Source organism: Lepidochelys olivacea, assembly GCF_965140295.1.
Source record: "Lepidochelys olivacea isolate rLepOli2 genome assembly, chromosome: 27".
Taxonomy (NCBI): Eukaryota; Metazoa; Chordata; order Testudines; family Cheloniidae; genus Lepidochelys; species Lepidochelys olivacea.
The window spans coordinates 12,961,659-12,976,932 of NC_140437.1; the positions used below are offsets into that span (position 1 = coordinate 12,961,659).

The 15,274-nt window shown below is 46.8% G+C and overlaps 1 protein-coding gene across 1 annotated transcript in view; it reads left to right on the forward strand.

The window, feature by feature from the left end:
• LOC311513731 (beta-1,4 N-acetylgalactosaminyltransferase 2-like) overlaps nt 1-13,404 on the forward strand; it is a 29,656-nt gene extending 16,252 nt beyond the window's left edge. The window contains exons 8-11 of the mRNA XM_084615759.1: nt 79-266; nt 2,129-2,269; nt 3,822-4,041; nt 10,040-13,404. Of these exons, the coding sequence (XP_084471885.1) occupies nt 79-266; nt 2,129-2,269; nt 3,822-4,041; nt 10,040-10,251 (761 nt within the window). The 3' untranslated portion in view covers nt 10,252-13,404. The remainder of the gene's footprint in view (nt 1-78; nt 267-2,128; nt 2,270-3,821; nt 4,042-10,039) is intronic.
• The last annotated feature ends 1,870 nt before the right edge of the window (nt 13,405-15,274 follow it).

Consider the following 15,274-nt stretch of genomic DNA (forward strand, 5'->3'; position numbering starts at 1 on the left):
TTCAGGAATGGTGAGTAAAAGCAAAGAACTGCAGTAAAATGTTACCAGCTTTTGTCACTTCCCTGTTTACAATTACAGATCGGAAGATCAGCTCCCTGGTGACTATCACCACAAAGACTTTCTTGCGCTATCACGAACTTCGACTCCTCATCAAGAGCATCCGACAGTACTACCCTGACATAAAAATCATTGTCGCCGATGACAGCAAAGTCCCAGAGAAGATCATCGATGAGAACGTTGAGCATTACATCATGCCTTTTGGAAAGGTCTGTCACTTGCACAGGACTGGCCATGTAGACAGGTCTCAGGCAAGGCCCTCCATCCTTCTGTGAGACACAGGCTTGCTCACTGGTGAGAGGCCACATCCTAAATAACACACCTTATTGGATGGGATTTTTCAAAAGCTCCTAAGTGATTTAGGAGCACAAATCCCATTGACTTTCACTCAGTTGGGGCCCGTATGTACTACCATAATCCAAACGCTAATAAAAGATGATATTTTCAAGAGTGCCCAAGTGTTTTAGGAACATAAATCCCATTGACTTACATTAGGATTTGTGCTCCTAAAACGCTTGGGCACTGTTGAAAATACCATCTCTTTTATTAGCATTTGGATTATGGTAGTACATACAGCCCCCAGCTGAGACCAGGGCCCTGTTGTGCTGGGAGCTCTACGAACACATAGTAAGAGACAGTCCGTGCCCCAAATAGAGCTCACAGTCTAAGTAGATGAGCCAGACAAAAGGTGGGAGGGGTAATGGAAGCACAGAGAAGGGAAGGTGACCCAGCAGACCCAGGAATAGAACCCACATTTCCTGAGGACCACTCTAAGCCCCGTGCCCCATCCACTGGACCACACATTCTTCTAAGGACTCTTAAGACTCATGTACCCAGTTCCACCTGCCCAAAGAAACAAAGTGGAATGGCTCAGAGGATTGTTTGTGTTGTATAGAATCTTTCACCTGTAGGCCACCAGTTCAAATTTATATCCAGTTATTGTTCCATGACCTCGCGCCAAGGCTGCTTAGCTAGGATAGCTGGGACAGAGGGGACTGAATTCTCCATGTCAGTCTATGGGCTTTACCACTGGTACCACAGCAATTTAACTTAAGCTACCGTAGTGGTATATGAGATGAGTTAGTGGTCTAAATCCAGTTCCTAGTGGTTTACCAACCTATTAATCTTCATGGACTTAGTCAACACGTTGTTGACTATACAGAATTTTTGGCCTCATTTTGAGCATTCACTGACCTAAATGGGAATGGTGGGTGTCCAGCACATTTTGTGAATGGAGCATCTTATTGTGTAACTATTCAAGCTTTGTAAAAATAGTTACACTGGCTCACTGGCCTGTAATGCTCTACGAAAGATCAAAGATGAATGTTTAAGGCTCCTGTCTGTTCTCAGTAGCCCCATTGGCTGGCAGCATGGGACAAGGCATGCCTCCGTGTTGCTCAAAAGTGATTTCCTTGGTGCTCATTAATGAGTTTCAGAGGCAGTCCCACCCAGTCCTTGGCCAGCAGCGGGCTTGCTGCGACATGGGGATAGGAGGAGGAGAGACAATGAGGGAACCTTGGGGCTCCATAAAGAATGTGAAGAGCCCTAGGAATTATACAAATAGAGAGAGGTTATAGGATGGCGACTGAAGTCTCCTGTAGAAAAATCACCTGATCTAATGAATTAAAAGCCTACAATTGTAAAAATGTAGGGTTGGAAGGGACCTCAAGAGGTCATCTAGTCCACCCCAGGCACTGAGGCGATATCAAATGTACCTAGACCATGCCTTCCAGGGGGTTGTCTACGCTGTTCTTAAAAACCTTCAAAGATGGGGATTCCACAACCTCCTTAGGTAAATACTTCCAGTGCTTAACTATCCTTATATACTGGTTTCTCTATCACATGGGCAAGTGATTGTCTTACTATAAGGTCACTCCTTGTTGCAAAGGTGTTCTATTTCATTCTCATTCAGTAGTTCAGATGACCCTCCTTTTCAGAATAGTTTCTGGATAAAAACGATTTGCACAAAGCTAAGCAGCTTTGTGTGTGTGTATTTGCATATACATAATTTTTCTTCTTATAAAGCTGTTCTGACCCTACCCTTCTGTGTCTTGGGGATTCTGTTTACCAGGGTTGGTTTGCCGGAAGGAATCTTGCAATATCTCAGGTCACAACCAAGTACTATCTCTGGGTTGACGATGACTTCTTATTCACCGAAAACACCAAAATTGAGAAACTATTGGACGTGCTGGAGAGAACAAACTTGGATATGGTAAGAAATGCAAATAAATTGTACCCTTGGAAAATGTTCCGGGCTTTTTGAAAGTGCTCAAGTGTCACAATGGGTGCTGAGCCTTTGAAAATCTGGCCATTAGTCAGGAGAGAAAAGGAATGTTGCTTCCCCTGCAGACCTGTCTTAGTCTTCTGCTCATCAGATTATGCCATAAATCTTTATTATTGTGTTAAAATACAATTCAAGGTAAGGGTGGGAAACTTGCTTTCAAATGATGGGGAAAATCTTGTATGGATTTTTAGATTGACTGACTGTGACCACACCAGAGGTTAATGCTATCTGGCAAAATGTTCTTTGAGGGTGGTGTGTGTTTCTCATCTATGTTACTTGGCTTTCTTCATGCATCAGATCGGTTTCATGTTCTCAAATGTGCCCATCTTAAATTGGTGCATTACCATTTGACCCTGGATATTTACTACATAGTTCTGGGTATCTGGCTCCTTTCTGTGTTTTGGTTCAATACAACCTCACAGCAGGCAGAAAAGTGAACAGATAGGGCACAGTATTGGCAAACAATAAGCCTGATGCAACTGGTTCCCGATCACTTTAGTTTACTGCTTCTGCAAGGGGATTCTTGGTTTTGTTCAAACACTAGATGTCTTCTTCTTGAAAAGTGACATCAGTTTTTGCCAAGAGCAGGACTCTCCTTGGCCAATTTTGGAAAAACAGCTCCAATCTGGATCACAATCTTCCCTCACCACCCATTCAGCTTGGATCGTAACTCCAGAAAGAATACTTACCCTAGGTCAGTAAGAACATTTTGAAGCCAGTTGGCGCTGTTTTTGATCCCATTAAGTATTTTCTTGATTCAGAGTCTTTTTTTAGAGTTACTGGGAAATATTTCCACACCTTGGACTGTGACAGCTGACCTGAGAGAGTGGATGGTTCTGAGGATTTATGGAACTGATGGCCTATAACTTCTGGTCATGTTTTCAAATCCAACCCAAATCCTTAGTGAAGGGTAACAAGCTTCCGATGAGAGCTGTTTGGTGCCCCCTGTGAAATGAATAGATCTCAGTGCAGTTTTGGCTGCTTATTAGATTGGCCGTGTTGTCAGTAGGGCCAATGAAAGAATGTACCGTGGAGACGTGATTCCATAGTATGTCTCTAGGTTAGGTGGGAGGAAGGATTGTCCTGCTTCTGCAAATGCCGTGTCTGATCTTGGCCCAGAACTTTGGTCTCTCTAGTGATCCCAATCCAGCAGCTTTCACCAGCACCTACACCATGCTAGTGGAAACAACACTCCAGTTTCTGAGCTGATAAACACAGACAGTGGTATGAGGAACAAGAAGAACATGATGTCATAGGGAATGAGCTCCAAGCAGCAGCTCACAAGAACCTAGAAGCTATTGTAAACTGGGGCTTGCTCATGTTGAGATTCCCACTGTGCAGAACAGTAACAATGTTCAGGGGGTTGGGCCAGTCAATGGAAGGGCTTCTGTTGATATCAGCGGATGTTAGCCCAGGCTTTGAGTCTGCCAGGAGATGAAAGCGATAACTGAATAACGTGGGTGATGGTCCTGCTCTCCAGGTTGGAGGCAGCGTGAATGGGAACACCTACAGTTTTCAGCTGCTCTATGATCAGGGTGACGACAGCGGCTGTCTGCATTTGAGATACGGCTCCTTCCACAAGTTGGAAGGGTTCCCCAACTGCGTGGTCACCAGTGGTGTGGTCAACTTCTTCCTGGCCCATACAGACAAAAGCAGACACGTCGGCTATGACCCTCTTCTGCAAAGAGTAGCTCACTCAGGTAAGCCACACGCTCTCTTTCTCCGAGTGCAGGCAAGCAAGCTCTGGGCAGGGCTGCCGACGGGGGGACAAAGGGTCAATTGCCCAGGGGCCCAGGAGATTAGAGCCCACGCCCCACACCCAAACCCCCTCCCATAGCCTGCACCCCGCACCCAAACCCCAGCCTGGTGAAAGTGAGTGAGCATGGCGGAGAGCGAGCGACAGAGGGAGGGGGGATGGAGAAGGGGCAGGACATGGGCGTGGCCTCAGGGAAGGGGCAGGGGCTGGGCAAGGGTCTTTGGGGTTGTGCAATTGGACAGTTGGCAACTCCACCGGCGGGCATGTGGAAGCCCTGGCCATGCCAAGAGAGCGTGCCCAGCAGCGCAGTCAGCAGCTCACTGGGTACCAGCCAGCACAGGCGCAGCACTGCCCAAATGTCAGGCGGACCACCTCCACGCTGGCGTGGCTTGTGCGTTTGTGGGGGCCCACTGACTGTTCTGCCCTGGGGCCCGGCATTGCTGTCGGCAGGCCTGGCTCTCGGTGTCTGCCGCTTGTGGCTTGCTCCACAGAAGCTTTCTCTCACGCTATCATGTTTGTCTTTTTCCTTCCTTTGTTTCAGTCTTGGGGCTTCCAGCTCTCTGCTTTCACTAATGCTGCTGAGGGGCCTCTCCCAGGGTTAGAACATGGACTAGGACGCCTGGGTTCTATTCCCAGCTCTCTGGTAGGCTCTGTGGGGGTATCCTCACTGTGGCTGGAAGGTATCATTCCTAGCTCGGGTAGACGTACCTGGGATAGCTCTGACCAAGCTAGCACTCCTGTAACTTGGGCTGGCCTCCCGAGTCCATACCTAGGATCTCCAACAGATTGTACTTGGGCGGCTGGCCTTGGCCACGCTGTTTTCAGTGTGTGAGCTTGATCGCGCTACTGTGTGCGAATCTCCCTGAGCAGGGAATTGCACCTCCCAGCTGCAGTGTAGAGGGCAAGTCCCATCCTGTCTCTGAGTCTTGGGAGGGGAGGGGCTTCTATGAAACAGAGGTGATAATGCTTAACTTTTGTAAAGAGCTTTTAGATCTCCTGACCTAAAATCCCACCCCTGGTTGGGTTAGATACCCAACTCCCTTAAATTCCTTTGAAAATCCTACCCTAAAGTGTTTTAGCAAGTTAGATTAGACCTAGGGCTACCTGTAACCACGAATCCACGGAGAGTTCTGCTCTCTGCTTAATGCTCTGCAAAGACATGATTCGATTTTAATTATGAAGAATGTAGAAAGCCCTGTGTTTAGGGATTAAAGTGCATCTGCATGGTAGGTAGGGCTCAGAAGGTTAGCTCAGGCAAAGGAGAAGGAAACGAAAAGGAGGTGAGAAGATAAAGCCAGGGCAGGCCTATATAGAGGCTTTTGGATGAAGTCAAGGAGTTTGAATGGGACACAGAAAGAGCTGCAGTGCAAGGAGAGGGGTCAGAGGAATGGGAGAAGAAGATGGATTTGGAGGTTACACTTTGGGTAGACTAGAGGGATGGCAAGGTGGCAGTCAGGTTGGCCAAACAGAGAGAGATTGCAATAGGCCCATCTGTTTTGGGGGCCAAGTCTCGTTTGCTTTGTGCTTTAGTGCTTTATATCTGTGCATGGTCTAAAAACTGAACAGATGCCACTTCTGACAAGATTTTTCCAGAGAAAACTAAGCAGTTTTGGTTTGGCTTGAATTTTTTTTTTCATGGGATAGTTATCTAAATATTTTTTCCTGCTGTAGAAGAAGTGGGGAGAGAGGCGGGAAATCCCCCCACCCCCCCAAATTTTTCATCTCTACTTTATCTCAACCCAGAAAATTTCCAACAATAACAAAACCTGACTTTAAAAAACCTGATACATTAAAAGAAATGCATCATTCAAAGTCACTTTTTGTTGAAGCTTTTCAGATGAAAAGGTTTCATAAAATTTAAGGCTAGAATGGAGTACCCCATAAACTGTTCTGACCTCCTGTATATCACAGGTCACCAACACCACCTGCACAGTAAGCCAAATCAGAATTTGACCAAGTATTACAGCCCTCAAGAGACTAACCTGTTATGTCACAGGCAGAGAACAGGAGGGGTTGAGGAGCACTAATGTCCCAGGCTCCTACAGGGTGGGGAATTAAGTGACAGATCCCAAATGATCCTAGCAGGTTTCTACTTTTTCTAGTAGAGTGGTCAGTTTGGATGAGCTATTACCAGCAGGAGAGTGAGTTTGTGTGTGTGGGGGGGGGGGGTGGGGGGGATGTGAGAAAACCTGGATTTGTGCTGGAAATGGCCCACCTTAATTATGCACATTGTAGGGAGAATGGTCACTTTGGATGAGCTATTACCAGCAGGAGAGTGAGTTTGTGTGTGTGGTTTTTGGGAGGGGGGTGAGGGGGTGAGAGAACCTGAATTTGTGCAGGAAATGGCCCAATTTTATTATCATGCACATTGTGTAAAGAGTTGTCACTTTGGATGGGCTATCACCAGCAGGAGAGTGAATTTGTGTGGGGGGTGGAGGGTGAGAAAACCTGGATTTGTGCTGGAAATAGCTTATCTAAAGTGATCATCAGGTGGGCCATTACCAGCAGGACAGTGGGGTGGGAGGAGGTATTTTTTCATATTCTCTGTGCATAAATAAAGTCTGCTGCAGTTTCCACGGCATGCATCCGATGAAGTGAGCTGTAGCTCACGAAAGCTCATGTTCAAATAAATTGGTTAGTCTCTAAGGTGCCACAAGTACTCCTTTACTTTTTCTAGTGTGTTTTAAAAAACTCCCACCAGACTTGTGCATGGGTACAAATGACTTCTCACTGTGCAAGGCTATAGGGCAGTTGGTCTCATTTCTGAAAAAAACAAAGCCCTCAGATTCTTTTGGGGTTGGAGAAAATCATTTCTCCAGAGTAACTTTACACAAGGTAGCCGCTGGGGGCTGAGATACCACCACTACAAAGGCAAAGACCTCTAGTGGCAAGAAAGCAGAATTGCTGTGGGGGAGGGATAGCTCAGTGGTTTGAGCATTGGCCTGCTAAACCCAAGGTTGTGAGTTCAATCCTTGAGGGGGCCATTTAGGGATCTGGGGCAAAAATTGGGGATTGGTCCTGCTTTGAGCAGGGGGTTGGACTAGATCACCTCCTGAGGTCCTTTCCAACCCTGAGATTCTATGATTCTATTGCTGGATGAAGATAATTGTCCTTTGCCTCCTTGCATCATGACCGTCACTTGCACCAGTACAAAGTAAAATGCTGTCATGCTGATCTGGCCATTATCTGCACTCTGTTTACACAGGTGTAAGTTGTGACACAAGGTGTGGGGCAATGGAGGATCAGGCCCGTAAGCCTCGCATAGCACGGCTCACTGTGTGTGTTAACCCATTAGCTTTGCAACAATATATGGATCAAATACTGTTGAGAGTACCGCCCCTATGACTGGCCTGGGTGATGGAGCCACACCCGTCTACACTGAAACCAGTGATGAATTACAGCACCTGAGGATCTGGTGCACTCTGCATAAAGTGATCCAACCCACTGCCATTTAGGCTTATAAAGCCTGATCTACCCAGGCCAGTACTAGATGTTCCTGGTGCCTTAGATTCTCCTTTTGGTTCTCAAACTGCACCCAGACTCCTGTGGTCACCCACCACCCGATGTTGGGTCTGATTTTATTAAATCATCACAGGTAAAATGTCAAAATAAAAACAAGCCCTTCTCCCTCTCCACAGCTGCTTCAGCCTCTTGCTGGGCTCAGATACTGCGGCTTGGCACCCCTTAAGGCTTCTGCCCTTTGCCCCTAGTGGAGTTGGTCTAGCCAGGCCTGTCTGGCTGTGGGGTGGGGTGAACCCCTTCCTCTGTCCTTTCTTCCTTAACTGGACCCAGCAGACTTAATTTCATCTGCCTCAAAGCCCATCCCCTAGGTAGTCCCCTTAAAGGGCCAGGTCTCCTTAGGACACCCTGTTTCACAGCTGAACTAAATGGATGTTTGAAATAAAGCATTAGCAGCTCCTCTTGGTTTTCTTAAAACATTTAATCATTAAACTTAAAATAGGCTAAATGATGTTTAATAACCCATGCTTTTAACAATGAACATTGTGTAATGCATGATTGTATGTGTGTTACTATAGTGTGCCAACAAAGACTGGAGACCCATTGCTCTAGGAGCTGTATAAGTATGTAGTAAGAGAAATCCCTGCTTTGAAGAACTTGCAGTCTAAACTAGATGAGAGGCAGAAGGGGAGCTGGAAGGCCAGAGAGGTGAAGTAAGTTGCCCACGGTCACCAAGCAGGTAAGCGGCAGAGCTAGGAACTGAAGCCAGGGGTAAAATCCTGGCTGCCTTGAAATCAAGAGGCATTTTGCCATTGAGTTCAGTGGGGCCAGTATTTTACCTCAGGTCTCCTGACTCCCAGCTTGCTGCTCTGGCCACTAGAGTATCCCGACGCCTGCACTGTATGTAGACTCTGCTACATGGAATGCCAAGGAAGACTCTTCAGTGGGGTCCTGGCTTGACAGCATATAAAACAGCTGGCTGTGGTGTCTAGAGAAAATGCCTGTTTGTCAATTGCACCTATACATTTCTGAGTACTTTCCCTGGATGCAAGGTGCAGCAGCCACTTTATTCAGAGTTAAATGCAGAGAAGTGCTCTAGTTTTTTATTTAGACCAGGAAATGTATAAACAAATCCCTACTGGTTCTGTTAGAAGGGTAGGATAGACAACGCCTGCTACTTCTCTTTCAACCAACTAACCTTACTGAAAAGCAAATGGAAAAATGGTGGTTAGAAAACTAATATGGCTGCTGTAGTGACCAGTCGAATCTGCAGGGGCAACTCGGCTTAGAGCTTGTGGTTTTGCATCTTTGCTTTAGGGTTTATGCGCTTGGGTGTATTAATTCACACTGACTTGTTGCACATGAATCTGTGCGTATTAGACAGTCTCCAGTAATTGCATATACACCGTAAGTGGTTTTCTGCTTCAGCATGGATCTGCACGTTTACACAGCAGGGACGTCTTGTAGAGTAAGCGCACAACATTCCGTACAGGTATCTTAGGGTGCAGTGCTTTGCTTTGCTTCTGCGCTCTATGCATTGTGGGACTTTTCTTGCTGCACCTTGTGGGATGCTAGCTGGAAGTGAGTAGCATTATGGGATTTGCGGCAAACTCAGCACTTCCCTGATTCGTCCCTGTAATGGGGTCTACAAACCCCACACTGAGCGTAGGCAGGACAGGGAGGGGAGCCTCTCCTGTCAGCAGGCAAGTGCCCAGCCACACACTCAGGCAACTGCCAGAGCTGCCAATCATGGAGGCAGGCAATCACAGCTGTGCCCAGCTGAGGAAACTAGGCCTACTATAAAGGAAGGAGAACAAAGGAGGAGGCAGAAAGGCCTGGGACAGGAGAGGGGCAGCTCCCCTGCTTCAGGCTGTCTCCCTGAGCACAGCTCAGAGACAGGCACGTGTCCGACTCAAAGAACCGCCCTGACCAGGGGCAAACTAAGGGGATCCTAGCGAGGGCAGCAGCGACCCTCCAAAGGACTGACCCTTCCCCACCACGCCATGATTCATGTCTTAGACTACTATGAAACGTTTGCAGTTAAAACGGGGAAACTCCACGCCAGCAGGGCTCAAAATAGCTGCATACAGGCATAGGTGGTGGTACAGGCTTCAGACCTGGCTACCATCATGAGGACATACCCAGGGGGCAGCCTGGGTTGCTGCGTCTAACGCTGCTATTTCTAACTGTGTGCTAGAACAGGTCTGGCTTTCCATGCTGCTGTCCCACCTTGACTGCAGTGTAAACGTACCCACAGAGCTTTGACTCTGCTAGTCTCCACAAGTGACTGGACCTGGTTCTCTAGGGCAAGCCATAGCAGCTTGGTTTTAGACCCAGAGGACCCGTGGTTCAATTCCTTTACGTGGAGAAGTGATTCAGTCCTGAGTGGACCATACAGAGCCTTGTGAAATAATTTCACAGCCGTTCTTGGGGAAACGCAGGGTCGCTTAACTTCGCTTTTAAATATTTTTTCTCCTCCCCAGAATTTTTCATGGATGGACTGGGCATCTTGCTTGTCGGTTCCTGCAGCGATGTTTCTATCGGTCACCAAGAACATAATCCCGCATCTGATCCCAACCTGACTAAGGTAGAAGACCAATATAAACTGTTCCGGACCAACACCAAAGCACAGGTGCAATTTAAACTATCTTTGCACTACTTCAAAAACCGACTGAAATGCTACTCAACAGGATAACCCTTTTACCCTGCCGTGTGCAATTCCTACGGTAACCTCCCTGATGGCCACAGCAGGAGTACGCTTTGGGCTTCAGCCTAATTGCCTTATTTATGCCACACTGGATGCCTTCCTTTTGCACCTTCCTTTCTATAAAAACTTTTTAATGGGCTGAATTTGGGATTCTGGAATCTCTTGGCCCAAACTTGAAATGGACAACGCAGTCGTGTGTGTTATCTGCACTCGGATCCTGCTCCAGGCCTTGCAATGGTGTTTTCTTCATTGCAAAGTTTCCCTGATCAAAGAGTGAGGCAGCTTGGCTAATAATGAGCCAGATTCATCATGGCCCTGCACTGTGTTCTTTCCAGCCAGTGCAGAGTGAAGGGGGGCAGGGCAGGGTAGAATTCCTACTGATTTGATCTGGTAGCACTCCACATCCTCCCTGCAATTGAATGGATTATCAGGGATGCACAGACTGTCTGACTTCCTTCTTGGAGGAGTAACTGGAATGAGTGTTCTCAAGTTGAGTGCCAGAAGCACAAATGACTTTCATGTATAGACTGAAGTGCTTGGTTTATCCTAAATGGAGTTAGTATGTTGCCTATGCAATATCTGTCGAGAACTTGTTACTCCTTACTTAAGGACCGGAGTGGGGATGTTGGAAATCTGGTTTAGTTAAGAAGCTTTCACTTAAGAGGAGGAAAATGCAAACTCTCCTAATTGTCCTGCCTGAATGCAGTCCACATTCATGTGATCTGAGTTCTTTTCATCTGCTAGCTCATGGCCTATGTGAAATGGTGGAGTTCAGTTCTTAGCGGGCAGCTAACCACAGCATCAAAAAACCCCACCATTACCACAGTGGTGGGACCTGGATACTAATCTGAGACAAGAAGTAAATGCCACAAGCAGACCACGCATCATGGCCCCAGCACTAATTTAATACGGTTAGGGAGGAGTCCTGTACCTACTTGCTCCAGTTTTTAAACTTGAATGGCTGCCACGGTCAGTCCCTCGGATTCACTTTATTACTGGAGCAACTCGACGCTCCAACCGAGATCACAGATTTAGGGCCTAATTTTGCTAGACTCTGTACATATGCATGGTGTGAGACCATCTCTGCCTATGGAGCTTACAATCTAGGTGGAGAAGACTGGGTGGGAGAAAGGCAGCGTTACTGCGGGAGAACTTCGATGACCATGAGTGTCTGAATTTTTGCCAACACTAATGTTCTTGGAAGGCACAGAAACACCAATGTTTTGAAAAGTGACTAATGACTTTGGGTGACCCAGTGAAGACTCCATTTCTAAAGGGCCCACTTTTTAGAGAGTGGGTGCTCAGCACTTTCTGAAAACAAGGCCCCTTGAAGATGCCTTCCACAGCAGGCCCTCAAACTCACTAGCCACTTCTCTCTTTGTACTGCAGTAGCACCTGGAAATCCCAGTCTGACTGGCCCTTTAGGGTGCTAGGTACTGCCCAGGAAAGTCTCTGCTAAGCTTTTGTTCTGAGAGTGTTTGCTCCCCAAACCTTATCATCTGAACCTCTGCATTATCTAAATCCCTTCCTCATCTCTCATGTATCTCATGCAGGGGGACAAGGAAATTGCAGAGGTGCGGATAATAGAGAAGAGACCCCTGGCCAGGGCTCAGAGGAGGATGCAGCTGTGCTCCCAGCCATGAGGGAGGCCACGTTGCTGCTGAATGGCTCCTGCCACAGTGCAGGGAGCCTCTGCAGTCCTGCTGTCACTGAGTGAGTGTAGCCAATCCCTGCAGGTGCATGGTCCAGGGAAGGCTGCAGTCCTGGAGCGGCAGAGTACTGGCCGGGGGGTTCTGCTCTGCCCTGCATCTTGTGCCTGCGGGGATCGGGTGGCCCTGGCCCTGCGGCAGTGGTGGGAACCCACTGCAGCCCCACTGTCATGGGAGCGAGTGAGCAGGGAAGAGCAGAGATCCCTGGCCTGGACTGCAAGGAGGCTGCCATGTGGAAGGCTGCTGAATGACACCTGCCCTCTCAATTATTCCAATTCCTGATGGGCCAAATCAAATCTGGGTTCCCCATGCTGTTCAGATAATCAGGAGTATACTGTATTCAGTAACAAAGCTGTAACATTGTGGAGAGTCCAGTGAGGCATCTGTGATAGTGTGAGGCATGCAGGTCTGCTAAGTCCGTGCCTTGAGTTATATCAGCACCCACCCATCCACACCTCCGCATCGCTGACCTCTTTGTTTCTCCTAAGAATGGAGATAAACACACACAGGTGCAGTATAATTTTTGCTTTATTTTTAAAAATGAAACAGTGGAGTAAACCGGTTTGTGGGGAAACCTAGCTGCAATTAAAATGGAGTCCACGTCCATCCACAATCACAACTCCAGATCTGAGCCAACTAACCTGCCTCACAAAAGTACCAGGTAAAGAACATGGAGCAGAAGGGGAAAGGGGAGTAGAGAGAAAATAAACAATCAACCGAAGGGAGGAAAAATATCGTTACAGTCAAGTACAACTTTTCGATGAATAGTCTGAAATTGCATTGGATCAGTGACTCGGGGGCCGGGGGAAAGCAGCACTTTTATTCAAACAAGTGTGTGGAACAATCAATCAGGTGGGCAAGCTATTCCCCATATCCCCCAGTATCAAGCATGAGGGAGTACAGAACAACATGGCAGCTGACTGGGGATTTCAAAACCAGGATGCATTAGTTTTACCTCTCTATATGCACATCTGTGTATTGAACTGTCCTAAACTTCAGATGATCAAGTCACTTTAGTCACACAATCCATTCCTGTTTGGTTGTTACTTTTATAATCCAGCCCTGATTGCTTTATCGTTAACCCACGCTGAGTACTGGTAAAAATGAATCATCCAGATTGTACACCACCTAAAAATACTTTAAAGGTATACCATCTGGGTGCCCCTAAAGCAATGTGGTCCGAATGGCAATTGAATGCCAGTCTATGCGAAAGTGACCAGTCATCACACGAACAAAGCGTCCGCTGAGACAGAGGAGCGGAGAGAAGTTGTACTGCTGACAGAAGTAAATATCAAAGTTAAAAAGAAAAAAAAAAGTAATGGAATATTGAGCATTTTAATAAAAATTAGTCACAACTGAACAATTTAGCACTGCTGAGGTTTGGAACTTTTGCAATGAATGAACACATTAAAGTGAAAAGAAAGCCCATACATTCTATTATTTTTTTTAAAAAACATTTTTTCTTTGGAAAAAGAGTAATTTTTTCCTCTACACTACCGCATGTGGAGTTGCCACGACCTATTTTATTCTATTGTCACTAAGAGGTAGATAAACAAAAATGAATTGGTTATATAAGGGCACGTCTCCTTGTTTGACATGCAGGAAGCTAACGTACTCCATGGGCTGGGGGCTTCACAGAGGGGAGGAGTGGGATTAATCAGTGTGGAGTGAAACTAGAGATCTGTAGGTTTTGTAATTCACTGGAACAGATCTGATTAAAGGGACAGTGTCAGATTTATTTATTTACTTATTTATTTTTAAATTGGGGAGAAATTCATCTTTAAAGCCAGTGGAGTTTATCTTGGGATGAATTGGATGCATAGTTAAAAAGCATAATTTCCTTAACTCTTTTAACACACACTAAATAATTTTGTAAAGACCCACTCTGCCCTGACTTATAGGCTGTGTAGTCCTATTAATTTGCCAGGACCTTAAAGCTAAAGCGATTTTAGCTAAGAATCTAATTTGTGTTCCATTAATGATTTCCTTTTTGCACTGTGGTCTGTTTGGCTGCTGTTTAGAATTAATTTAATTTTTCAGTTCCTTCCCAATCAGCACACTTGCTGCTGTTTGCAGGTGGGGAAATACAAATTTCCACAGGAATCTATAATTTAAAAAAGTATCCATGGAAACGGTTCTAGTTTGGCCAAATATTGCTTTTTGGGTCATAAAACCAACAGTGTGGGCCTGTGTTCACCTGACACCATCCCTTCAATCATTCACTGTTGAAGATCACCGCTCCTTTAACTGGTACACTGCACAGTTTACACCTTCCCCGCTGCCTTTGGGAATGGGGACACTCACCTCTGTGGTGAGAAGGCGACCGGGCTTTTTCTCCCCTCCCACAGGCCAGTTTAAAAAACGGCCCAGCTTTGCCCACCGCCGCTCCTGCCATGTCACAAACAGACCGCATGTCCGAGAGGTATTAATCTTGAACAAAAATTTTAAAAATTCTGTAATGTACAATAAAGCAGCAGGGTTCAAATGCATATTTAAATTAGGGATGGGCCGACTTTTAAAGGGTTCTGATTATCACCCTTCTGGCTGGATGTCTGTCTGAACCTCAGGGGCCTGAATGGCACCACGGCTCGTATGTCCTACCCTCCCCAGGCCCTGGCTCCCTCAAACCTGCTGTCGTTTTGACTCAGCAGGCTACTCCACCTTCTACTACCAGGTCTCTTCTAGGGAGTAGAGGGGTGGCACCTTCTCCCTCCTTCAGAGGAGAGCCTTAGCCCTACCTCTGATGCAGCAGGAGCCAAAGGATCAGCCGCTGGGTGTGTCTTACCTGCCACAGCACTGGATTTCAGAGGTTCTTGAGAGTGCCCGGGGGCAAAATCCCCATGAGTTTGGCGGGATCTGACGTACGTTGACTGGTCTCTTATATTTTACGGTGATGGGATAATCATCGCCCTCCAGAGAGGCTCCCATTGCACCAAAGCAGGCTTCCTAGTCAGATTCCTACAAACGAGACGCCTGTAGTGGAAAAGGAGGAGCCATCATCTGTTCTCCTGCTTCACCAGCAAGAAGATCCCACACTGACTGGGAGGGGTAGTAAACTGCCCAACCACGCTTCTCCCTCCAGGAAACCTACCGCTGCGGAGGTTGGAGGGAGACCCTTCTCTGAGCTTTCAGGAAAGGTTCTGTTCGGGGCTTATTTCTGAGCCTAGGCAAAGCTGCAGGGTGGATACGCCCATCCTCTCCCATCTATCATTCAAATCTAATTGTAAGGTTTGAGGTAGTTTGCACATGTAAATTTCAAGCTTGCAGAACCTGCATGTTCTCAGGAATAAAATGATTTGAGA